General features: G+C 36.6%; 1 protein-coding gene across 1 annotated transcript in view; it reads right to left on the reverse strand.

The window, feature by feature from the left end:
• Nucleotides 1-18,270: 18,270 nt before the first annotated feature.
• The window catches only part of NGF (nerve growth factor), a 165,828-nt gene continuing 157,745 nt past the window's right edge, over nucleotides 18,271-26,353 (reverse strand). The window contains exons 2-3 of the mRNA XM_053706534.1: nucleotides 23,856-23,976; nucleotides 18,271-19,249 (exon numbers count right to left, since the gene is read on the reverse strand). Coding sequence (XP_053562509.1) covers nucleotides 18,542-19,237 — 696 coding nt within the window. The 5' untranslated portion in view covers nucleotides 19,238-19,249; nucleotides 23,856-23,976 and the 3' untranslated portion in view covers nucleotides 18,271-18,541. The remainder of the gene's footprint in view (nucleotides 19,250-23,855; nucleotides 23,977-26,353) is intronic.

Genomic DNA, 26,353 nt, shown 5'->3' on the forward strand with positions numbered 1-26,353 from the left:
GTTCAAGCTAATTATCATTAACGGATTAAAAAGGTTTCCTATAGTAACTTCAACATCAATGAAAGGAAGTCTTCATCCACCCAGGTATGAAAAGATAAGCCGACATTGAAGTGTCCTTGTTGTTTCATATATGTATTTCAACATGTCTTTATTACAAGGAAAAATCCTTCTTTACTCCACCACTTATATAGTGTGTACAGTTTATTTAAACAAAATGATGATGTTATCTTTCAATGTAAATGTTATAACTCAATAACTACATAATTTTATAAAGTCCATTAATAAAATAGTGTAAATGGTTTGATACAAAAGCAATTCAAATGAATAAAGAAACATATTTATGTACAATTTGTGGATCCCAATGCAACTATAGAAATGTATTAATCAATCCTTCAGGGAAACTGCTACATAAATATAATTGCCGTGTCTTGCAGTACTGAAATACCATGCCTGAATCTGTGAGTTGTAGCTCACATTCCTTGTTTTTAATTGTTTGCTACTACCAATAAAGACTTTTTCAACCTTCAACAAGAGTCACTGTGCGTTTCCTAAGGAGGAGTTGCAATAGACTTACCTTTTTACTTCCTATATTATTCTAGTGGCCTACTGGTACTATACATAGCTATATTTGCATATTCAGTAAAGAAACACTGAAAAAGGATACTTATTAGGCACTCAAATTATCCTTAGTATTTATTCTTTTGAAAATGTATGTAGAATGTAGTTATTTTAAAGCAAACTGATATGTTGAATAAATGATTAAAAATGGGTATGTGTTAAATAAATTCTTTATTGACCAAAAACTTAGGATACCCTTTGAAAAAGCCGTGCTAGACGGCGAAACATGTTAAGGACCCGTTGAGGAGACAATGTATTCTCCTAAGCTTTTAACCGCCACCTGATCCATATGGTGCTATATGTCATAACAATAATTGTTGCACTTAGTGTTTGTATAACTTAGTTGGCTACAGAGTTACCAACATAGAGGGCCGTTTGAGAAACGGAAACTAGCTATTACGTGCTTGTACCACTGATAATCTGGGCTAACCTCACACGGATGTGTGTGGGTTTTGAACCGGACTGGTTTAAAAAACTATTTAAATTGTGGTCGATCGTTGAATTGGTTTTATAATATGCCAATTGCAGTGAATCTTAACGGTGTGATGGAAAGAGATATGTTTTGAATTATAACGCTGAGACACGCTTCTCAGGTTGTTAATTTGAATATATCCATAAATATTATAGATTAATCAGCAGAGACACGATGCTGTGCATTATTTTACAAATCACTTCACAGGTTGTTTCCAATCTTTGAGCAACAATAATGAGTTCAATAAAATATTATGTTTAAAACATCCAACAGTCAGTGCACATTAGAATCAATACAATACCGATATCAATATTATGTGACTGTAAATCTAGACATAATAAACAATAAGTATCATAACAACGCAGTAAGCATTACAAGCTTAGTAAAAAACATGCTGAATACATTTCAAAGATAATTACAAATAGTTAAACACTCTGAAACTTTGTATTCTTGCAGAGATCTCTTTGTCACTATTCAACAGCATTGCACAGGGACATTTACTTTTACCATAAAGGATATAGATGTTATTGCACATTTATTTACTGCAAAGTTAATCACTGGCAGCTTCACAAACATCAGTGAGATCGCAAAAATTCTGAATAGTCTCAAAACACGCATTAGAACCAACATAATATTCATAATAATGTTATGAGACTGTGAATTCATAACATAAAAACATTATCAGACTTTGAATTCAAAATTTATTACAAACAATGAGTATCACAAATTCAACCAAGCAAGCATTACAAGTTTATCAAAAATATGTTGCATACAACTGAATGATAATTACAAAGAGCTAAACACTCTTAAATGTTGTATTCTGTGTGATATATCTTTGTTACTACTTAACAGCACTGCGACTCACAGTGATACTTATTTTTACCATAAACTGCATAAATGATATTGCAAAGGCAATCACTGTCATTCTTACAAATTTCAAAGAGATAGTCAAAATTCTGATGTCACAAAACACAGTGGAGGTATTAATACCATCAACACAGCTTTACGATACTATATTGCATGTGAAAATACACTAAGTCTGATAAGATATTAGTGAGACCAATGAAGACATATTAGTCTCACAAACCAAGTGTTTGAATAAACATCACTGAACTGTCCACCATAACAGTCTGATTCTTTTTGTACAAGTATTACAATTATTAAAGAGGTAAACCCTGTTGCATTAAGATCATCCTATATACTGTAATTAGTGTTATATTAGTAGCATCAAGATGATCCTACACATTGCAATTAGTGTTATACCCATAGAACCACTATAACTTCTAAGATTAGATCAATATTGATCTCTGTATTCAAACACATTGTATGTGATTACTTTGTAATGTTGATATCTATACAAGATACAGTATCCGATGATACCATAAAGCTGTATATTCAATACATAACATTTATCATAGACAACACAACTTTCTATGCTTACGCACTGCTCCTGGGGTGTTGAGAAATAAAAATTAATACATTATATTTACAATATTGCATAACACCCTAGTAGTAATATTATACATTCTATTTACTATATAGGTTCCAACCTTTTCCTCTTAGTACAACTTTCTATACAGTCTGTTTCTACTTCCAAGTGTATATACAACACAATAGTGACAGTTGTCACCGTTTATCAATTACAGCCATCAATAATTTATCAAGCAGAGATTCATTCTGTCACTAAAGAACCACATTATATACCTTAAACCATTTAAGGAACGTTATAGCAATAGCTCTCCAGTGATATTATTCACTCTAAAAGATGATTTATTTGGTCAGCTGATATCTATTCGACCCTCTTGGTAACTACACTGCCACACACGTAATAATAGTTTTGAATATGAAAGTATAGCACCTTTGGCTCTGAGTGTGTATTTTTAAATTTAATGTTATTCCCTATTTTTAACACAAATACTATTAAAAGTTAAATTTTATACAAACCATTGCCATTTTTCTATTTTTGATCAAGATTGAACAATTATTACATGGTGAGATCACGGTTAGTGACCTCATTCTAGAATATATCTATTCATAACTTCCTGAGTGCTATATGTGTATACTCGAATAGGAGGTTTCCACCCCCTAGGATCTTTTCACAAAAACTTATTTTGGCCTGTTTAAACTCAATAGTACACTTTCATATCTGCAAGACATACAGTATATACTTAGTGGAATAGACATTAAGATTTGTATATACCTGAGATTCAGATGGTGGTTTGTGTGTATTATTCAATAAAGTATTTTTATATCTTTATAATATCAATCTAATTGTCTTATTTTTCACATAAAGCTCTTCCATTTATGCAATATGGTGTTGAAAATTAACATCTCAGTTGTCTCTCTCCTTTTTGGTTATAAATTTAACCGAAAAAAGAGAGATCGCTGAGACATCACAGTTATGTAAACCTTAGTTAGTATCAATACCTGTACTACCAAATATCTTACTTCATTAACAATCATGGCTGATAGCGAAAGAGAAATAATGTGTTTATTATCCTCAAGTTCCAGATACTGACAGGACGATTAGGGACATAATGTAGAGGTCAGTTCCAATCTTTCCAAATGTATTTTTAGATATCAGTAAAAGGGGTTTATCTCCTAATTTTAATAACCAAAAGCTAAATGTCAGGATTAAGGACAAACAAAATGGTGGCTTTGTGGGTTTAGCGATGACACTATAGGTTGAAGGAGCTGTATGTTAATTGATCTCATTTACTAGTGTGTAGTAAAGCTAATGGTGCTAATTTATCAAGCTCCGTATGGAGCTGAATGCAGCTGTTTCCGTGCAAGCCAAGAGTTAAGAAGCAGCGGTCTTAAGACCGCTGTTCCTTAACTTGTCCACCACCTCTGAGGCAGCGGACAGCAATACGCCCAATCGCATACAATCGGGTTGATTGACACCCTCAATTAACCGTGAATATGCAGGGGGCGGAATTGCACTAGCATTTCTAGTGAAATGCTTGTGCAATGATAAATGCCGACAGCGTATGATGTCTGCATTTATCGATGTGTGGCAGACATGATCCACATCCGCACATTGATACTTAGGCCCCAATGGGTGACATGTGCCAATAACCTGTTGTGCTCCAAAACAATAGATATATGTGTGTATGTCTCCTAAAGGGATTTAAACGTTAGCATTACTGGTATAGTGGGCATGTGTGTTTGCTTGATTATAGATTTGGCTAATTTTTACTGTAACGGTGCTTTTTATTGTCTGTAACATTAGTTGATTGAACAGGTAGCGTCTGTATCTGTCTGGTGATGTTTCCTATCATCATCTAATATGGTGGGGTGAATTTCAGGATTTTTTGCCCATCTACAAAACCAAAGCTCAGTCTAAGGGGCCGATTTATCAGGCTTGCCGGAAACAGCAGTTATGAAGCAGCGGTCTAAAGACCGCTGCTCCATAACTTGTCCGCCTGCTCTGAGGCCGCGGACAGAAATCAACCCGAGCAAATACGATCGGGTTGATTGACACCCCTGCTAGCGGCTGATTGGCAGCAAATCTGCAGGGGGGCGGCATTGCACCAGCAGTTCACAAGTACTGCTGGTGAATCATGTCTGCTCGCACTATGATAAATCTACCCCTAAAACTTTTTGTGGTTCTTGTTAATAATATAAAAAGTGTTGTCCTAGGTTTTCCAGTCCTTTTAGCTGTAGAAATTGATAAGTGACTGTAAATGCGTCATTCAGTATTGAGAACTTAGATTGTCAACAGCCAAACAGAACTGGCGCATATTAATTATAGGAACATTTTTTTTCACTAAAAAGATAATGAAAATGGCTGACTGTGATCCTGTTGACATAGAAAATGGTGCATCTGCAGCTGTTAACATGCTGGTAATCATTAAATGGTTGTAATCAACCTCATAATTGTTATTGTTATAATAATTATTACTTATTTTTATTTATAGAGTTTTGGTCAGGAAGTTCAGGATGCAATTCCTTAGAAAAAGCATATCTTATGTTCCTTGGCAACCTCCCTTATGCTGTCTTCCCTTGCTTTCTGGTTCCTGTTCTTTTATCATTGGTCTCATGTCAAATCACATTTGTTTTTCTCCCAGGTACCTCTGATAAATAGAGAAAAAAAAGTAATACAAATGTAATACGCAGCATCTATTAATATCACACAAATTAGTCTACAATTTGAATTGTCAGAACAAAATTCTATAATTCTAAGCTGTTCATGCAGTTAAGCTAGTGTAAAATAGTTGATAAGCATAAAATCTATACTACATGTAATGAACAGTTTCCAGGGAAAATGCATAAAGTTTAACTGCATGACCGTATGTGTAGATAATTAGTAGTTTCATGTTACTAATTTTACTGCACTTTTCCAGTAAATTCATTAAGTAACATGCTATTTACTTATACATGCATACAAACATGTGGCCGACACAAGTCACATAGTTAAATGGAATTTAAACCAAGACACATTGGTTTCAGCACTCTGGAGGCAAAGTAAAACTTTTAATGCAGTTTAAAGTGAATATAAATTTTGATGCTAAAGTGCCCAGTTTTTAAAAATTAGATTAAAAACAGGGGCACTTTAATTCATCAGCATTTACATTTCACTCCTGATGTGAAAAAAAACTTACCTTTTAATCTTCACAGCAGCTCCAGCTTCCTCCGGTGTCTAAGTCAACACTGTGATTGGAGGAAGCCGGATTCCTCATTTTAGACCCAGAAAGAGGCTTTGCAATGGGTGGAGGAAGCTGGAGCTGCTGTGAAGATTAAAAGGTAGGTTTTTTTTCACATCAGGAGTGAAATGTAAACCGGGCACTTTAGCATCAAAATTTACATTCACTTTAAAATACCCTATGATAATATACTACATACTAAATGATTTTAGGCCAGATTACAAGTGTTGCGCTATTATAATGTTGTGTTTGGTGGACATTTATTTTTTAACTCTTACTCATTATGCTAGGTCTCCATTTATGCTAACCTGAGGTGTGCAAATTTAGGCCTAGATTTAGAGTTCGGCGGTAGCCGTCAAAACCAGCGTTAGAGGCTCCTAACGCTGGTTTTGGGCGCCCGCTGGTATTTGGAGTCAGTGATTAAAGGGTCTAACGCTCACTTTTCAGCCGCGACTTTTCCATACCGCAGATCCCCCTACGCCATTTGCGTAGCCTATCTTTTCAATGGGATCTTTCTAACGCTGGTATTTAGAGTCGTTTCTGCAGTGAGCGTTAGAGCTCTAACGACAAGATTCCAGCCGCCTGAAAATAGCAGGAGTTAAGAGCTTTCTGGCTAACGCCGGTTTATAAACCTCTTAACTACTGTACCCTAAAGTACACTAACACCCATAAACTACCTATGTACCCCTAAACCGAGGTCCCCCCACACCGCCGCCACTCGATTAAAATTTTTAACCCCTAATCTGCCGACCGCCACCTACGTTATACTTATGTACCCCTAATCTGCTGCCCCTAACCCCGCCGACCCCTATATTATAGTTCTTAACCCCTAACTTGCCCCCCACAACGTCGCCGCAAGCTACTTAAAATAATTAACCCCTAATCTTCCGACCGCAAATCGCCGCCACCTACGTTATCCCTATGTACCCCTAATCTGCTACCCCTAACACCGCCGACCCCTATATTATATTTATTAACCCCTAATCTGCCCCCCTCAACGTCGCCGACACCTGCCTACACTTATTAACTCCTAATCTGCCGAGCGGACCTGAGCGCTACTATAATAAAGTTATGAACCCCTAACCCGCCTCACTAACCCTATCATAAATAGTATTAACCCCTAATCTGCCCTCCCTAACATCGCCGACACCTACCTTCAATTATTAACCCCTAATCTGCCGACCGGAGCTCACCGCTATTCTAATAAATGTATTAACCCCTAAAGCTAAGTCTAACACTAACACCCCCCTAAGTTAAATATAATTTTTATCTAACGAAATAAATTAACTCTTATTAAATAACTTATTACTATTTAAAGCTAAATACTTACCTGTAAAATAAATCCTAATATAGCTACAATATAAATTATAATTATATTATAGCTATTTTAGGATTAATATTTATTTTACAGGCAACTTTGTATTTATTTTAACCAGGTACAATAGCTATTAAATAGTTAAGAACTATTTAATAGTTACCTAGTTAAAATAATTACAAATTTACCTGTAAAATAAATCCTAACCTAAGATATAATTAAACCTAACACTACCCTATCAATAAAATAATTAAATAAACTACCTACAATTACCTACAATTAACCTAACACTACACTATCAATAAATTAATTAAACACAATTGCTACAAATAAATACAATTAAATAAACTAGCTAAAGTACAAAAAATAAAAAAGAACTAAGTTACAGAAAATAAAAAAATATTTACAAACATAAGAAAAATATTACAACAATTTTAAACTAATTACACCTACTCTAAGCCCCCTAATAAAATAACAAAGACCCCCAAAATAAAAAATTCCCTACCCTATTCTAAATTAAAAAAGTTACAAGCTCTTTTACCTTACCAGCCCTGAACAGGGCCCTTTGCGGGGCATGCCCCAAGAATTTCAGCTCTTTTGCCTGTAAAAAAAAACATACAATACCCCCCCCCCCAACATTACAACCCACCACCCACATACCCCTAATCTAACCCAAACCCCCCTTAAATAAACCTAACACTAAGCCCCTGAAGATCTTCCTACCTTGTCTTCACCATCCAGGTATCACCGATCCGTCCTGGCTCCAAGATCTTCATCCAACCCAAGGGGGGGTTGGCGATCCATAATCCGGTGCTGAAGAGGTCCAGAAGAGGCTCCAAAGTCTTCCTCCTATCCGGCAAGAAGAGGACATCCGGACCGGCAAACATCTTCTCCAAGCGGCATCTTCGATCTTCTTCCATCCGGTGCGGAGCGGGTCCATCTTGAAGCAGGCGACGCGGATCCATCCTCTTCTTCCGATGTCTCCCGACTAATGACGGTTCCTTTAAGGGACGTCATCCAAGATGGCGTCCCTCGAATTCCGATTGGCTGATAGGATTCTATCAGCCAATCGGAATTAAGGTAGGAATTTTCTGATTGGCTGATGGAATCAGCCAATCAGAATCTAGTTCAATCCGATTGGCCGATCCAATCAGCCAATCAGATTGAGATTGCATTCTATTGGCTGATCGGAACAGCCAATAGAATGCGATCTCAATCTGATTGGCTGATTGGATCAGCCAATCGGATTGAACTAGATTCTGATTGGCTGATTCCATCAGCCAATCAGAAAATTCCTACCTTAATTCCGATTGGCTGATAGAATCCTATCAGCCAATCGGAATTCGAGGGACGCCATCTTGGATGACGTCCCTTAAAGGAACCGTCATTAGTCGGGAGACATCGGAAGAAGAGGATGGATCCGCGTCGCCTGCTTCAAGATGGACCCGCTCCGCACCGGATGGAAGAAGATCGAAGATGCCGCTTGGAGAAGATGTTTGCCGGTCCGGATGTCCTCTTCTTGCCGGATAGGAGGAAGACTTTGGAGCCTCTTCTGGACCTCTTCAGCACCGGATTATGGATCGCCAACCCCCCCTTGGGTTGGATGAAGATCTTGGAGCCAGGACGGATCGGTGATACCTGGATGGTGAAGACAAGGTAGGAAGATCTTCAGGGGCTTAGTGTTAGGTTTATTTAAGGGGGGTTTGGGTTAGATTAGGGGTATGTGGGTGGTGGGTTGTAATGTTGGGGGGGGGTATTGTATGTTTTTTTTTACAGGCAAAAGAGCTGAAATTCTTGGGGCATGCCCCGCAAAGGGCCCTGTTCAGGGCTGGTAAGGTAAAAGAGCTTGTAACTTTTTTAATTTAGAATAGGGTAGGGAATTTTTTATTTTGGGGGGCTTTGTTATTTTATTAGGGGGCTTAGAGTAGGTGTAATTAGTTTAAAATTGTTGTAATATTTTTCTTATGTTTGTAAATATTTTTTTATTTTCTGTAACTTAGTTCTTTTTTATTTTTTGTACTTTAGCTAGTTTATTTAATTGTATTTATTTGTAGCAATTGTGTTTAATTAATTTATTGATAGTGTAGTGTTAGGTTAATTGTAGGTAATTGTAGGTAGTTTATTTAATTATTTTATTGATAGGGTAGTGTTAGGTTTAATTATATCTTAGGTTAGGATTTATTTTACAGGTAAATTTGTTATTATTTTAACTAGGTAACTATTAAATAGTTCTTAACTATTTAATAGCTATTGTACCTGGTTAAAATAAATACAAAGTTGCCTGTAAAATAAATATTAATCCTAAAATAGCTATAATATAATTATAATTTATATTGTAGCTATATTAGGATTTATTTTACAGGTAAGTATTTAGCTTTAAATAGTAATAAGTTATTTAATAAGAGTTAATTTATTTCGTTAGATAAAAATTATATTTAACTTAGGGGGGTGTTAGTGTTAGGGTTAGACTTAGCTTTAGGGGTTAATACATTTATTAGAATAGCGGTGAGCTCCGGTCGGCAGATTAGGGGTTAATAATTGAAGGTAGGTGTCGGCGATGTTAGGGAGGGCAGATTAGGGGTTAATACTATTTATGATAGGGTTAGTGAGGCGGATTAGGGGTTAATAACTTTATTATAGTAGCGCTCAGGTCCGCTCGGCAGATTAGGGGTTAATAAGTGTAGGTAGGTGTCGGCGACGTTGTGGGGGGCAGATTAGGGGTTAATAAATATAATATAGGGGTCGGCGATGTTAGGGCAGCAGATTAGGGGTACATAGGGATAACGTAGGTGGCGGCGTTTTACGGAGCGGCAGATTAGGGGTTAAAAGTGTAATGCAGGGGTCAGCGATAGCGGGGGCGGCAGATTAGGGGTTAATAAGTGTAAGGCTAGGGGTGTTTAGACTCGGGGTACATGTTAGAGTGTTAGGTGCAGACGTAGGAAGTGTTTCCCCATAGGAAACAATGGGGCTGCGTTAGGAGCTGAACGCTGCTTTTTTGCAGGTGTTAGGTTTTTTTTCAGCTCAAACAGCCCCATTGTTTCCTATGGGAGAATCGTGCACGAGCACGTTTTTGATGCCGGCCGCGTCCGTAAGCAGCTCTGGTATCGAGAGTTGCATTTGCGGTAAAAATGCTCTACGCTCCTTTTTTGGAGCCTAACGCAGCATTTGTTTTAACTCTCGATACCAGAGTTAAATTTATGGTGCGGCCAGAAAAAAGCCCGCGGAGCGTTAACAGCCCTTTTACCGCCGAACTCTAAATCTAGGCCTTAGTGTGTGCTCAAGGAAATTCATTTACTTTCAACTTGTAATATGAGCAGGCAAATTAGTGCGGGCACCTCAGGTCTGCATGAATGGTGACCTAGCGTAAAGAGTAAGAGTTAAAAAAATGTGCACCAAACACACACACACACACACATATATATATATAAACAAACTTCTTGGCAAGCTTGTGGAATCATGTCCCTTTCCACTAATGTCAGGATTGCTAGGAAGTACACAACTAAATACTTTTGAATAATTAATTTTAAAATGTAAACAGCTATTTAGAACATTGTTCCTTTAAACTATTATTACGTCCATGCTTTTAGTAAACTCCACTTCCTCTGTGAACTTTTATTCACAATTCTTCACTTACAATTTTTGCCCCATCATTAAAACATTGTCTCAGTATATCCATTGTGGGCTTATCCATTTTGGGCTCTCCAGACCATAATTTATTTCAGGCATTCCCAGCAATGTTTTTAAATTCTCTGAAAAGTAGTCTAGTATATAAACATGTTAAAAAAACAACAACAATTTCTTTCCCTGTGCTGTTATGTCCAGTGCCCTTAAGCCACAATCGTCAATTTCTCTTAATTAACCAAGGGGTATCACACTGCAGCTCACGCTTCATAGAACAGTTCAAATGCTTAAACGTTTATGTTACTCACTACTCGTAGTTCAACAGTTAGACAACGTAATTAGACAACGTAATTAACATCTCAGACTATGAGCTGAGTGAAACAGAAAGAAAGGTCTTGAATAAATGCCTTAGCTTTGTACCGTCATCCAATTTCAATCTATTTCAAACTTTGTTAGATGTCAATAAGCTTATTAGAAACCTAACTCTAAAGAAATTTTATAAAAACAATGGATTGGATGAGGAGGACGATACAAAAGTGACCACGAGTAGAAACCATCTGTTAACATTTGATGAAGTTTGTGATGTTGCTGCCCTGGATGAATTATATTCCGCAGGAGCAGTTGGTCCTTTGGAACCTGTTAAATTACCCAAGTTTAAGAATAAATCCTCATTTTACCCTTTACAGTCAAGAGGACAGATACTGAAAACTTTCCAGAAACAGGTGGAAAAAGATTTGACAGAGTTATCAGAGAAAGCAACCATTACCAAACATAATCTATCCAAAAAAGAAAGAATGGCATTAAAGCATCTGCAGGAAAATAAGAATTTGGTCATTAGGGCTGCAGATAAAGGGGGCTCTATAGTGGTGAGGAGTAGAGAGCAATTTGTAAATGAGGCAAGGAGACAATTGGAAGACAGCGAACAACACAACATACTAAAAGGAGACCCCACATTGAAGTTTGATATAGAACTAAGGCTTCTGCTAGATGAAGGACGGGATATAGGCATATTTGATGATAATACAATGGAGTATTTGCAAGTAACCAATCCAGTAAGACCTATATTTAATCACTTATCTAAAATACATAAGCCAGGCCCAAATATACAGGGCAGACCGATAAATAGTGGGATAGGCTCATTAAATAAAAGACTTTCCCAATGGTTAGACGCTATCCTTCAACCATTTGTAGAGGGAATACTGAGCCACTTAAAAGACACAAAACACCTCTTGGGGTTGATAACAGAATTAGATTGGACTAATGATATGATGTGGCTTACAATTGATGTTAAGTCACTTTATTCCTCCATACCGCATCAGGAAGGCCTGAGAGCGGTTGAGTACTTCCTAATCAGATCAGGTCATTTTAGTGAAGAACATTGTGGGTTTATACTCACAGTGACAAGATTTTTGCTCACTCATAATTATTTTGAGGGTGGGTTCTTTCTCCAGAGATGTGGGACTGCGATGGGGGCTAAGTTTGCTCCATCATATGCCAACCTCTATAGAGAAAGTAACTCATTCGGAAATAGTATCATATTTTACAAGAGGTTCATTGATGACCTGATTCTGATCTGGAAGGGGAGTAAAAATGAGGTAACATTTTTTATGGAGGAACTAAATAGCAATCTAGTGGGTTTGAGCTTCACTTATGAGCTCGATAGGTCAAGCATAAATTACTTGGACATTACACTAAAAGGAGTACCAGATGAAAATGGGGGCCATATTGAAACTCAAGTTTATAGAAAAGTAACAGCAAAGAATATTATCTTGCACGCCGAGTAGCCACCCCAACAGGGTGTTTAAGGCCATAACAAAAGGGCAATTTGTGAGGACATTAAGAAACTGTTCTGAAAAAGACACATTCAATAGACAGGCAAATGAGCTAATAGAAAGGTTAGTGTCAAGAGACTATCCTAGAAAATTGGTAGCAGGGATTAAGGAAAAGGTTGAAAACGAGAAAGGAATGAATTATTAACGACAAATAAAGACAAGCATTCAAGGACAGAATTTGGAAGAAAGGGATTAATATTCCTAACTACCTATAGTGAGCAATATGGGCAAATTTGTGAAATAGTCTCTAAACACTTCTCTGTTTTAACAGCAGATGATGACCTAGCAGAAATAGCGAGAAAGGGCTGCAGGTTTGCCTTTAAAAGAGGCATAACCATAGGATATATAGAGTAGCTCCTACTAACCTAAAAAATGATGACCAAGGCCATCAAAATTCATGGCTAACAACAGAAGGGGTTTTTAAATGTCATTACAATGACTGCTAACTTTTAATATGTAAATCAGGGTAATGGATTTCAAAGTGTGGTAACTAGGGAGAAGTTTTTACACAACAGATGTTTTAACTGTAGACAAACCTGTTATCTACTTACTAACATGCTCCCACTGTAACCTTCAGTATGTAGGTATGACCTCAAGGAAGGTCAGATCACGAATACTGTAGACAAACCAATGTTATCTAATTACTAACATGCTCCCACTGTAACCTTCAGTATGTAGGTATGACCTCAAGGGAGGTCAGATCACAAATACTTGAACATGTGGGAAATATCAAACTAGGAACACTGACCACACCTTTGGTCATGCACTTTAAGTATCGTCATGACAAAGTCCAAATAGTTTAAGGTGGACCATAATTGAACAAATCACCAGGCCAAAAAGGGGAGGTGACAGTGATCGAATACTAGCCAGACAGGAAATATATTGGATTCTGAGACTAAAGACTAGAAAACCAACAGGCTTGAATAGTGAATATGATTTGATAAATTACTGGAACTAGACAATATGAACCATTAGTTGAATGAACAGGTTCCTATAGTCTATAGCTTAGTAAGTCCTACATTAGCGCAATATTATGGAGCGCTATGATGTCAAAGTAATTCATAAGACACTTAGAGAAAACCATCATACACTTAAAGGTTTATAGTTGGAAAACTACAAAAAAATGTAATAATGAGGGAATAAGGCAATGGAGTAGATACAAGAGGTTATATTAGTTGCAATTATTATATGCTTTAGAAAGCAAGGTTCTAATAATAGTGAGAATGTAAGGTTATATACATACATATATAAGTACCTAATTGTCATCCATATGGAAACTGTATAAGAAAGAATATGTAAAGTGATAAAGAATTAAATCAATTTGTACAAACTTTTGGCTAGATCACGAGTTGTGCGTTAAGGTAAAAAAGCAGCGTTAACAGGTCCTAACGCTGCTTTTTTATGCCAGCTGCTATTACGAGTCTTGCAGGTTTAGGGGCACCGCACACTTCTTTGGCCTTACCGCAAAACGACTTACGTAAACTTCGTAAAGTCTTTTCTTCTATGGGATTTCCATAGCGCCGGTATTGCGAGTCTGTCCTTGGAGGCCAAAAAGTGAGCGGTACACCCTACCCTGTCAAGAGTCCTAACGCATTTAAAAGTAGTTAAGAGTTTTATAGTACAACGCTGTAACATAAAACTCATAACTAAAGTGCTAAAAAGTACACTAACACCCATATAAACTACCTATTAACCCCTAAACCAAGGCCCTCCCGCATCGCAAACACTAAAAAAAAATTTTTTAACCCCTACTCTGCTTGTGCAATGATAAATGCCGACAGGGTATGCTGTCGGCATTCAACGATTTCTGCCGGACATGATCAGCTGAGCAGATCATGTCGAACAGACCAATGATAAATCGGCCCCTAGGTCTTCTTATTATTCCCTGCATATTATATTATCTCTTATATTTCAGGGAATATCCCAGGTTAACCATGAAGTCATATTCTAAAGTTTAATTATTTGAGTTAGCTCACATAATACATAGCGGTAGATTTATCAAGGAACGGATGCTGCAATCTACCCCAGAAGTTTCAGGTCCGCCTGAAACTTAAGTTAAGAAGCATGGGTCGTAAAACCGCTGCTCCTTAACTCATCAGCCACCTCTAAAGTGTATACAATTGGGATGGTTGACACCACCTGCTAGCGGCAAAATGTGCAAGGGGCGGCATTGCACAAGCATTTCACCAGCTTGTGCTGTCAGCATTTATCGATGTCGGGTGGACATGATCCGCTACAGTGGATAATATCCACCCGACATTTGATAAATCTACCCCATAGTGTATACTTCATGTTTTTGTGTTTTTTACACATTTTTAAAGTAACAAAACATTTATAAACAGAGACCACATAAATAATATAGGAAAAACGCATTTACTGAAAAACTATATTTTTTCTGTATTATGCATATAGAGCTGTCAAACAGCTGGAGATGTCACTGATCTGTGTGTGTACATCATTTCTGTCACAGAGTGCAAGAATACCTTAGCTCCAAGATGGCCTCACCTAGTATTAAAATTCAGAGCTTTACCAACCTGCACCAGTAAAGGGGTTAAAATTAAGAAATAGCTTTATAGAGCTGCAGGCACAGGAGGAAAAACAATAGCATGGTAAGTAGCAACCAAACTATTGCAGTTATGCCTAGCAGTTTAATGTTCTAATATTTTTAGCACAGGTTTGCTTCTGGTTTTTGGATTTTTCATCTTGAATTGACCATTTAAAAACTATTTTGGCTTGTTCCACACAGCTGTATTTATGTTTTTTTTCCCAATGGTTTCTTTTGAGTATGCATAGTTTACACTGTAATAATAACCATCCATGCGTCCTCCTTTAATAAAACAAAGACAAAAAATTAACTCAGATCAAATTTTAAACCCATGAAACATATACAGAAATAACCCATGGTCATCAGATTATTCCTTTATGCTTGTACTGACATTATAAAAATGTTAATGTTAACTTGATAATTGTGCATTTCATAAATAAATATTATTATCTAAGTAAAATCCTAACTGTAAACATTATACAGCCATCATTAATACTGGCAAAATGAATATGGAAAAGTAAATTGTGTGACTGAACTCCTCTTCAGACACCAGGCTTCTGGTGAAACCACCCATTTGTTTCTGCATGTTCTGCTGGCAGGAGATAGGGCTAAGCTGGACATTCTCTCTTATTCATTTCACAGAGACACTTGTTGCCTTCAGGCTCTTGGTCCTAGACAAGAAACTGGATGCTGGCTGTGTGTGGGAATGACTCATGGGTGTAAATGTGCAAATGCATAATATCTGTGGCTGTCGCACCCACTACACTCCTCTCTCACTGGATCTTTTCTAGCCTCAGTCCTATCTCTCTCTTTATCATCAATATTGAGACAATCAATCACAATATTTTGCTTGCGCTTTGGCCACATATAATTTGCTTCTATGAAACTACACGACTTTTGTCCCACCACTCCAAATAAAAATAAATAAAAACAAACAGCCAGTTGCTCATATATTTTGCAACTACTCAATCCAAAGTTAAGAAAACAGATGTTCTGGATTCAATCCAGACATAATTAAGGAACATTTAAATAGCCTTATTTATAATAGATTATAATGCAAGGAATCTACAGATCTTGTGACGTCATTACATTGTCTTTGTATACCTAACATTAATGGATTGGAATGGGGACTGCTGTGCATACCATTGTTCTTGTTCCTACACCTTGATATAATCATCACTTTTTATTCTTCTTTCCCCTTTTATTATCAAGCCACTGTGTATCCAGCTGTTGGTAATATATAGTCCCTTGGGACTTATTTCTAACTTTTAATTATCTCATCCTTCAGTAGTAAGCTCTGTTCTTTACCATTTCTACATCTATGAGTTTCAAATCAATCAAACACTTCCCACGGTTTAAAGTACTCTGGCTCTTTGTGCTATTGACCCTACACCATATGTGGCTTTGACTAGTATAAAATACACGAGAAAAATATTTTTGTCTATCTTCCAATGTCATTCAAATACCTCTAGAATCCTGGTAAATGTTCTTACCTATATTTGCAAGATGAACCTAGACCACAGCTTTCATTGCAACCTGTTAAATACCAGTATAATGGATTCAACTAACCTTCCCTTTCATATTACAACAATGTATCCCACTATTACAGATTTAAACTTCCTTTATGGTGTTTTGTTTGTTTTCTGTGTTTCTATGAGATCTGTGAGTAATATCACAAAATTGATTACTACCCCATGTAGTTGATCACAGTCAAATCAAATGACTTATTTACAAAAGTCCCCATGGAGTTTAATGGTATTTTTCCTGTTGATAATCATTAGATACATTTTTTCCAAAGGATTATGATCAACTCCATGGGGAAAATTTACTAAAGTGTGGACAGACATGATACGATGTAGCGAATCATGTCCGCAGCACATCGATAAATACTGACAGCATACACTGTTGGCATTTATCATTGCACAAGCAGTTCTGGTGAACTGCTTGTGCAATGCCGCCCCCTGCAGATTTGCAGCCAATCAGCCGCTAGCAGGGGATGTCAATCAGCCCAATCCTATAGGATCGGGCGGATTGAAGACTGCAGCCTCAGAGGCAGCAGATAAGTTATGGAGCAGCGGTCTTTACACCGCTGCTTCATAACTACTGTTTCCGGCGAACCTGAAGGCTTGCGCGGAAACAGGGTAATCAAGCTCCATTCGGAGCTTGATAATTCGGACCCCATGTCTTTATGCCATTGTTCTTCCCATAAATATAAGCACACATGAGGCCAGCATTGGTAATTGCCTCTATCACGCAAGCCCAATGGATTTTGGTCCAACACAATACAGTATTCAATAGTCAGTTGAACTTAATATCTTTACTTAAAACACAAAACATTTATTTACTTACCTCCTGTGTTCTTGTGATGGAGTATTAATGCTAAACAATAATAGTTTGATCACTGTGACACTTATTTTAGTCAGATTAGATAACATAACAATAATTAAAGGGACATGGTTATTAAAATTATTCTGTCATTTATAGGAAAAAACAATAGTTAAATGTGATAAAAAATTATAAAGTAAATGCTTTCTAAGTTTTAAAAACTACTAGGAGGTACATGATTCTGTCCAAATGAGTCCTGGGACTGCTCACTAAAGCGTAGTTTATATGTAAGCTCCACTAGGGGGCACAAAACACATCAGACGATTGCATTTTTTGCTGCCTAGCCATGCTGTGTACTAAACTTTGTGGTATTCTGGTTTAGGAAGATTCACTTAAAAAAAAAAAAAACTAAGCACTGTAATACATTTTGAAACATTCTCTTTTAGATGGAACAGATAACATTTTAACTGTCATGTCCTTTTATGAGAGTTTTTTTTATGGGTTATGTTTCTGGACTTGTGTGCTATTTAGTTACAGGGAAGGTGAACACTACGTGGTGCAAATGAGGAGCGATGGGAGAGAAGTGAGGGGTTGGGATATACAAAAACACAGTGGCGCCCAGTTCATTGGTTTAACACAATTGTTCCCATTGATTCCATATATTTTTTGACCCCAAAAGTAGATACAAATGTAATTTTATTTATCACAAGGGACCACTTCTCATTTTGCTGCTGTTTAAACTCTGCCAGCTGTTTTGTTTTTGTAATTGTAAAATGCATAAATATAATTTTTCATCTTTGTTTTCTTCATCAACATGACTACATTGTAATGTGGACAAAGGTTAAAACAAATCTTATTATTGAGAAATGTCAGACAAAAAGAAAAGTATAAATAAATGATTGTTAAATGTCTTTATATATTTCATATCACAATACTTGATGTAGTAGTAGAAGTAGTATTGCACTTTTAAGTTTATTAAGCATTTCTAAAATGTCTTAAAATCAGATCTTAATGCAAACAAAGAGTTTTGAAAACAGTTTAATAATAAATAATGAGTCTCTTTTTTACAGTATAAACTATAAATATACCATGCAGTCCATATAATTTAAAATAATTTACAGGCTGAGGTAGGGGTGGGGAGAAGTTTTGGGTGCCAGGAAAGAGTGTTTAGGGTCGACCTTTCCTGCTGAGCACACAGACACAGGCTGTATCAATCCGTATAAACCTCCAGGCCGCTTGCTTCCCTTCCATTGTTAATGCTTTGACAAAGGTGTGTGTGGTGGTACAGTATGAGTTCCAATGTTTTGCATCAATCCCACGACAACCACTAGATACTGGCTTTTGATCCCTGCAACTGGTCTCAAAAAAGTACTGTTTGAAAACACTATTGTTTATGTTAACTTCCCCCAAAACAGTCACCTCTTTGCCCTTGATGTCGACGGCAGTGGTTTTCTCCCCAACCCACTTGCTGACACTGTCACAAACAGAATACTCCCCACGGTGAAGAACTGGATGCACCGTCCTCTTAGCTCGAATGGTTTTATTAAGAGACTCTTCATCATCTAAGTATTCTAAGTTTCTTAAGTCCTCAGACAATGGAGGTGGTTGGGTGCTAAACAAAACCCTTGGCGAGCGAAATTTCCTTTTTCTGAAAAGTTTAGGGTCCACTGTGATGTTGTAAAAATTTGAAGATACATTTGGCTCTAGTTTCCCATGAGCACGGTGGAGGGACTTAGTCCTATGTGTATGATGTGGAATGCGTTGTCTCGTTGAAGACCCTGCAGGAGCATGGTCTTTGGTCTTTGGCGCAGCTTGTATGCCAATCAAAAATGCTATGATCAGAGTGTAGTACAACATGGACATTACTCTATTCACCTAAAAGGCAAAAACAAATTGAAGAGTTACTTGAAAATCATTATAGACAATATTATATGCACCTAGATTTGAACATGTTTCTACAATATATTGAATAATTAAAAGGAATTTGTACTTTATAGGGATATAAAACAGTATCATTGTTGTAATAGAAAGCACTAAGCAGTGGGATATAAATCATTCAAATATGTATTCATCATTTGTGCAGTTTCCATTACAGAACAATTTTAAAATGCGTTAAATGTGATCTCTATTTCTGATGTGCACAAAAAGCAGAAAAAAAGACAATATCGCTTATGCACGCTACTTGTGATCTTGCCCTATTTGTACTACACTAGAGAAAACATGGCAGTGTAAGGATTTACATGCAAATATCAATTTCAGGTTTTAAGATAATAAACAAAACAAAAATCATATATAAAAAAAAAACATTGTGCACATAAAATAATAGGAGATTGATGTTCTACAGACCCCATAATATAAATTATTCATGCTCTTTATTTTATGACAGGAAATATTTTTAAACAGTTCAAATGGAAAGAATGCTTTAAACAAAAAATGTTCATTTTAGTGTTACTAGTAAAACATTTGTGGCCATCTGTGCAATAAGTTTAGAAAAGCAAATAAGTCTTAGTCTGCCCATCATCTTCTACAGATAACCAAGAACAGAAAATATCCTCTCCCTTTAATTTGATAACCTCAGAATTTTTCCTCAAGAAGAAAATAATACCCTCTCTTCAATTCAAAAACCTTGGAATTTTTCCTCAGTAAACCTTCGATAGAAATGCATCTTTAAGACTGAAAGGAACAATAAACATAGATGTTTGTTTTAACATGGCAATATTTGAACTGCCAGTTCTTATATTAGCATGTAACCTCTTTGGCCAAGATAATACATTTCAGATGGCTGGGAGCATTTTCCCCTTACTTTAACAAGTGACCTACTTTTCATGAGGAAACTATTATCAAAGCCAGAGAACCTGAGTACGGCTGGTTTTATTTGCCACATCAAACATTCCGTGAACTTGTTTCAACGCTAGAAATGTCTACGATTTGCTGCTCTGTAATACAGAACAGGTCTCACAAGAGTTAGCCTAACAAATACTAGCTATTAAAACATTTTATTTTTATATTTTATTTTAAACTCACTTAAGATTTAAACACATATTTAACCTTCTTTAAGAAAATTATTAAAATGGTGACATTTGTACATCTTTTTATGTATTACTGAGCCAAACCAGGATTTTACGTGTGGATAATTTAGTTCTTGTCTTTCTTATCCATTTTCTATTGTCTTTTGCTACCATCAAAATAGTTTCATGTTGTTACTGTAATATTTTGCACAGTACAAAAAATGTTTTAATAAATAAATGTGACCTGCTAACATGGGTTATATCTTTAATTGGCTTATACGATCTAACCTAAAAGTTATAGGTTATAATCCCACTGAGGCCAGTATAGTCTTTCGTTGTTCTGAAGTTTATTGTGTGCCATTAAAGGGACAGTCTAGTCCAAAATAAACTTTCATGATTCAGACAGGGCATGTAATATTAAAAAACTTTCCAATTTACTTTTACCACCAATTTTACTTTGTTCTCTTGGAATTCTTGGTTGAAAGATAAACTTAGAAGGTTCACATGCAACTTTCTTAGACCTTGAATGCCACCTTTAATGCCACCTTTAATATGAATGCATTTTGACAGTTTTTCACCACTAGAGGGTGTTAGTTCATGTGTGTCATATAGATAACACTGTGCTCACGCACATGGAGCTACCTAGGAGTCAGCACTGATTAGCTAAAGTGCAAGTCTGTCAAAAGAACTGAAATAAGGGGGCAGTTTGCAGAGGCTTAAGTACAAGGTAATCACAGAGGTAAAAAGTGTATTAATATAACAGTGTTGGTTATGCAAAACTACGGATTGGGTAATAAAGGGATTATCTATATTTTAAAACAATAAATATTCTGGTGTAGACTGTCCCTTTAAATTGAGATTTTTTTTTATTATTATTATTATTATTATTAATATTAATATGCTATGATTAACTAGGTAAGCCTCAAAAATTGTAGCAAATAAATAATGTAATTGTTATTTTACAAATGTTTGTTTAATGTAAGCTAGCAGGAATATGATCTACCAGTTTGATAATTAATAACTACAATTTAAATCAGCAAAATTATATATAACTGAATAAATGAGGATAGTCCATGGGGTTGATTTAACAATGTGCGAGCGGACATGATCCACTGTAGCAGATCATGTCCGCCGCACATCGATAAATTCGGCCCTTGTTAAAATGGCCCCTATATATTCACCTCTCACATTTATGAGTATATATCTGTTTTGGGAAAACAATACAGTTTTAATCTATACAGAGAAGCAAACTATTAGAATTAATATAGCTGAATATTCATTTACATACTAATGATATAATGGTATTGATAATGGTATTGCTTATACAGCAAAATGCTCCCCATTCAAGGGGACTGACAAAGTACACAGGGACTAACCATTGACCAATCAGCAGCTAATAAATAATAGCTATTATAAATATATATAAGAATCAAATAGAGTGGCCAAGATAACAATTCTTTAACCATTTATTTCACATTCATTATGCCTTATCTAACCATGTTTTTATTTATGTAGCATTTTAATGTGGTTTAATGCATAATAGCAAGTGTTAATGTCAGTTTTTCAAAAGGGTTAATTGCAAAATCAATATTTTAAATTGAGCACAAGCACAACATTTTGCTGACAATTTTTAATACTAGCACCATGAGAATGGTACTGCCACATCCCATTGAAAGTATAGGGTGCGCTATGAGCATCTGTTGAGTTAAAAATGCATTGGTTAAACCTTTAAACCAACAACTTGTAGCACGCATTTCATGCTATTAATTTTTTTTTAAACTAATATAATTTTAGTCATCTATATATTATTGTCATCAATCTCTCCTTTGAATGCATTCCATCTAGAATTCATTTAGCACCAGATTACAAGTGAAGTGGTATTTAACTGATATTAAATCAAATTACTGCTGGCATCTTTTGTACACCATAACTCAGCTCTTGGTGCATCAGCTTAATGAGTAACCATCTGAGTGTCACTTGTATGGGGAGCACAAGTGCGAAGCTTGGTAAAAAAACAAACAACATAATACTGAAGCTAAACAACATTATTTTAAATTAGGGTAGAATGTCCTTTAAATACTAGGTGCATTTTTTAAATATTTGGATATGACGTGTGTTGAAAAAATGTGAAATTTTATTTGAATGAAGTAAAATGTCATTGGACAAAAATGTTGAAAGGAAATGTAGAACTGTGCAGGCAGCAAAACAAACCTCATGTACATTTCCTAGAGTTTATTGTCACAAAATGTAATGGTGATTTGAATTTAGAAAAACTGAAATTTATACATAAGAAATATTGTTCAATGTATAATGAGTAATGTATTATTATTAGTAGTAGTAGTATTACTAGTAGTAATATTTTTAATGTTATATATTTATATACAGTATGTTTATAGTTGAGGTTTGTGAGTTCCCTCATGGGTGCACCGATTGCTAGAAAATAACCATACAATGTGAAATTTTACAGTTTAAATATTAGGTTGGAGGGCTTAACCCTTTGAGTGCTATGCCATTTCCCACCTGGGTGCTAAACTGGATTAGAACTTTTTTTTGTTTTGTTTAAATATATATACATATATGCATTATACATTACATTATACATATACATTACTTTTTTTTATTTTTATTATACCTTTGAAAAGGTTAGGCGACTACCCGGTGGGTCTTGGGGGGCTGTAGCTGCTTAGATGCCTGAGATACAGGCTTCTAAGCAGAATGCCCCCATTTTCCTATTTTGTACATTGTAATTTTTAAATAAATTTGCGTAGTGACGTTACCACGTAATTGCGCGTGAAGTCACCACGCAAAACGGGAAGCCCCTATACAGGCCATATTGCCAGGGTGGGAGTCAGTGTGAGCCTCCAGATTGCCCTCAAGGTTGGTGAGTGCTAGCGACGGGCCTATTGTTAGGACTCGAAGGGTTAAAGGGACAGTCTACTTGAAAAATGTTATTGTTTAAAAAGTTAGATAATCCCTATAACAAGGCTATATTAATATTTTTTTTACCTTTGTGATTACCTTGTAGCTAAGCCTCTGCACACTGCCCCTTATCTCAGTGTTTTTTACAAACTTGCATTTTAGCCAATTAGTGCTGGTTCCTGCATAACTCCATAGCAAACATGTGCTAGCATTGTCTGGCTGTCAAAAGCTAATAAATGTACTGAGATAAGAAGTGGCTTAGAAAAAGGCAGATATTAAAGGTTTAAAGGTTATAAAGTATATTAATATAACAATGTTATTTGTGCAAAGCTGGGGAATGGGTAGTAAAGGCATTATCTATCCTTTTGAACAAAAGTAGACTGTCCCTTAAGTCAAACTTTATTTTGTCTTTAAATGAAGCACTTTGAGACACCTAACTATGTAGAAAAAATTAATTTAACACTTAATTAAAGGTGGATCCAAGAATAAATTATCTCTGCCCACTAGTAACAAAAAGAACTGAAGATAAAAACAATCACAGAAGATTCACATACCTTTGGGTGCACAGAATGGAAAGCTTTTCTGTTCCAGGGTCCTTTATTGCGTCCAAACGCTGAGCTGAGTTGAGGCCCAGCATACCATCTGTACAATGTGCAGTCTTGATGGTGCTTTTTACTGTTGAGATAAGAAGTTTGTATTAAAAATCTATTGAACCAAGACATTAACAGCTACATACTTGGTAGACCTCAGTAAAGGTCTATTTCAATGTCAAAGCAAAAACTATAATGAGAATGCTCATATTGTTTCATATAGTGGTACCACTATAAAGTCATTATATTTCAGGGGTAGTTTATCATTTGGTCATAACTTAAGTTAGAATGATGATCTCTTTTAAGGAGCATTTGTTTCAGAAACCTAAATATAAGGTTTCCCCTTTTATTCCAGATGATAACTTAAAACTTTTGACTGATTAAGAAGAGAATATGAATTCTCCATTTCACCTTCTGATTGGCTTACTAAGTAGCCAAAATTGCTACACGCAAAGTAAAACAGCTGAAATGGCACTGCTAAATTACATCACTTATATTATAGGCTGTTGCTTGCTTTGTTTTGTAACGCAGAATGTACAAGACTGGATGAGGTAAAAATATGTTTGTTATTTTCCCTAAAATGTGATGTTATTCACAATTAAGATGCCTTCTTACTAACAATAATAAAAAAAACAAGATTAAACTCCGCAGAGATGGGGCCGATTTATCGTCTGTCCGACATGATAGGCTGTAGCATATCATGTCTGACAGACATCGCTGAATGCCGACAGCATAAGCTGTCGCCATTAGTGATGTTGCAAGCCTAAAATTTTGCGTTCGCAAACAGAGAACGCGAACTTCCACAAAAGTTCACGAACGGGCAAACTGGGCGAACAGCCATTGACTTCAATAGGCAGGCGAATTTTAAAACTCACAGGGACTTTTTCTGGCCACAAAAGTGATGGAAAAGTTGTTTCAAGGGGTCTAACACCTGGACTGTGGCATGCCAGAGGGGGATCCATGGCAAAACTCCCATGGAAAATTACATAGTTGATGCAGAGTCTGTTTTTAATCCATAAAGGGCATAAATCACCTAAAATTCCTAAATTGCAACTGCTATTAGATTACACTAGCAAACTGATGTCAAAGTTTTTTTTTTTAAATATACACTACTCTTACACCAGATATGACTGGTGGTGGCACTGAGCAAGTAGGCACAGTATATGCTGTGAGCCTGACACACAGGCTGGCAGTGGCAGGCTGGTCTGGCAACTGAAATTAGATTACACTAGCAGACTGATGTAAAAGTTGTTGTTTTTTTAAATTTACACTAATGTTACACCAGATATGACTGGTGGTGGCACTGAGCAAGTAGGCACAGTATATGCTGTGAGCCTGACACACAGGCTGGCAGTGGCAGGCTGGCCTGGCAATTGAAATTAGATTACACTAGCAGATTGATGTAAAAGTTTTTTTTTTAAATTTACACTAATGTTACACCAGATATGAGTGGTGGCACTGAGCAAGTAGGCACAGTGTATGCTGTGAGTCTGACACACAGGCTGGCAGTGGCAGGCAGGCAGGCAGGCAACTGCTATTAGATTACACTAGCAAACTGATGTAAAAGGTTTTTTTTAAAAATTTACACTACTGTTACACCAGATATGACTGGTGGTGGCACTGAGCAAGTAGGCACAGTATATGCTGTGAGCCTGACACACAGGCTGGCAGTGGCACGCTGGCCTGGCAACTGAAATTAGATTACACTAGCAGACTGATGTAAAAGTTTTTTTTTTTTTTAAATTTACACTGATGTTACACCAGATATGAGTGGTGGCACTGAGCAAGTAGGCACAGTATATGCTGTGAGCCTGACACGCAGGCTGGCAGTGGCAGGCAGGCAACTGCTATTAGATGACACTAGCAAACTGATGTAAAAGTTTTTTTTTTTAAATTTACACTACTGTTACACCAGATATGAGTGGTGGCACTAAGCAAGTAGGCACAGTATATGCTGTGAGTCTGACACACAGGCTGGCAGTGGCAGGCAGGCAGGCAACTGCTATTAGATTACAAAGAGAAAAAAAAACGACTGATGTAGCCCTAAAAAGGGCTTTTTGGGGTGCTGTCCTTACAGCAGAGATCAGATGACTCCTTCAGGACTGTAGTGGACACTAAATACACTAGCCTAGCTATCGATTTCCCTATTAAATTAGCAGCAGCTACACTGTCCCTCCTCTCACTAGCAATGCAGCTTCCGAATTAATCTAAAATGGCTGCTGTCCATGAGGTGTAAGGTTCTGGGAGGGAGGATCTGCTGCTGATTGGCTGGAATGTGCCTGCTGACTCTGAGATACAGGGTCAAAGTTTAGGCAATGATGACGAATAGGGGGTGGATCAAACATCGCATATGTTCGCCTGCCTTTTCGAACGCGAACAAGCTATGTTCGCCGGGAACTGTTCCATATAGGATCGGGCGGATTGCAGACCACAGCCTGAGAGGCAGCAGACCAGTTATGGAG

Source organism: Bombina bombina, chromosome 3, assembly GCF_027579735.1.
Source record: "Bombina bombina isolate aBomBom1 chromosome 3, aBomBom1.pri, whole genome shotgun sequence".
Classification (NCBI taxonomy): Eukaryota; Metazoa; Chordata; class Amphibia; order Anura; family Bombinatoridae; genus Bombina; species Bombina bombina.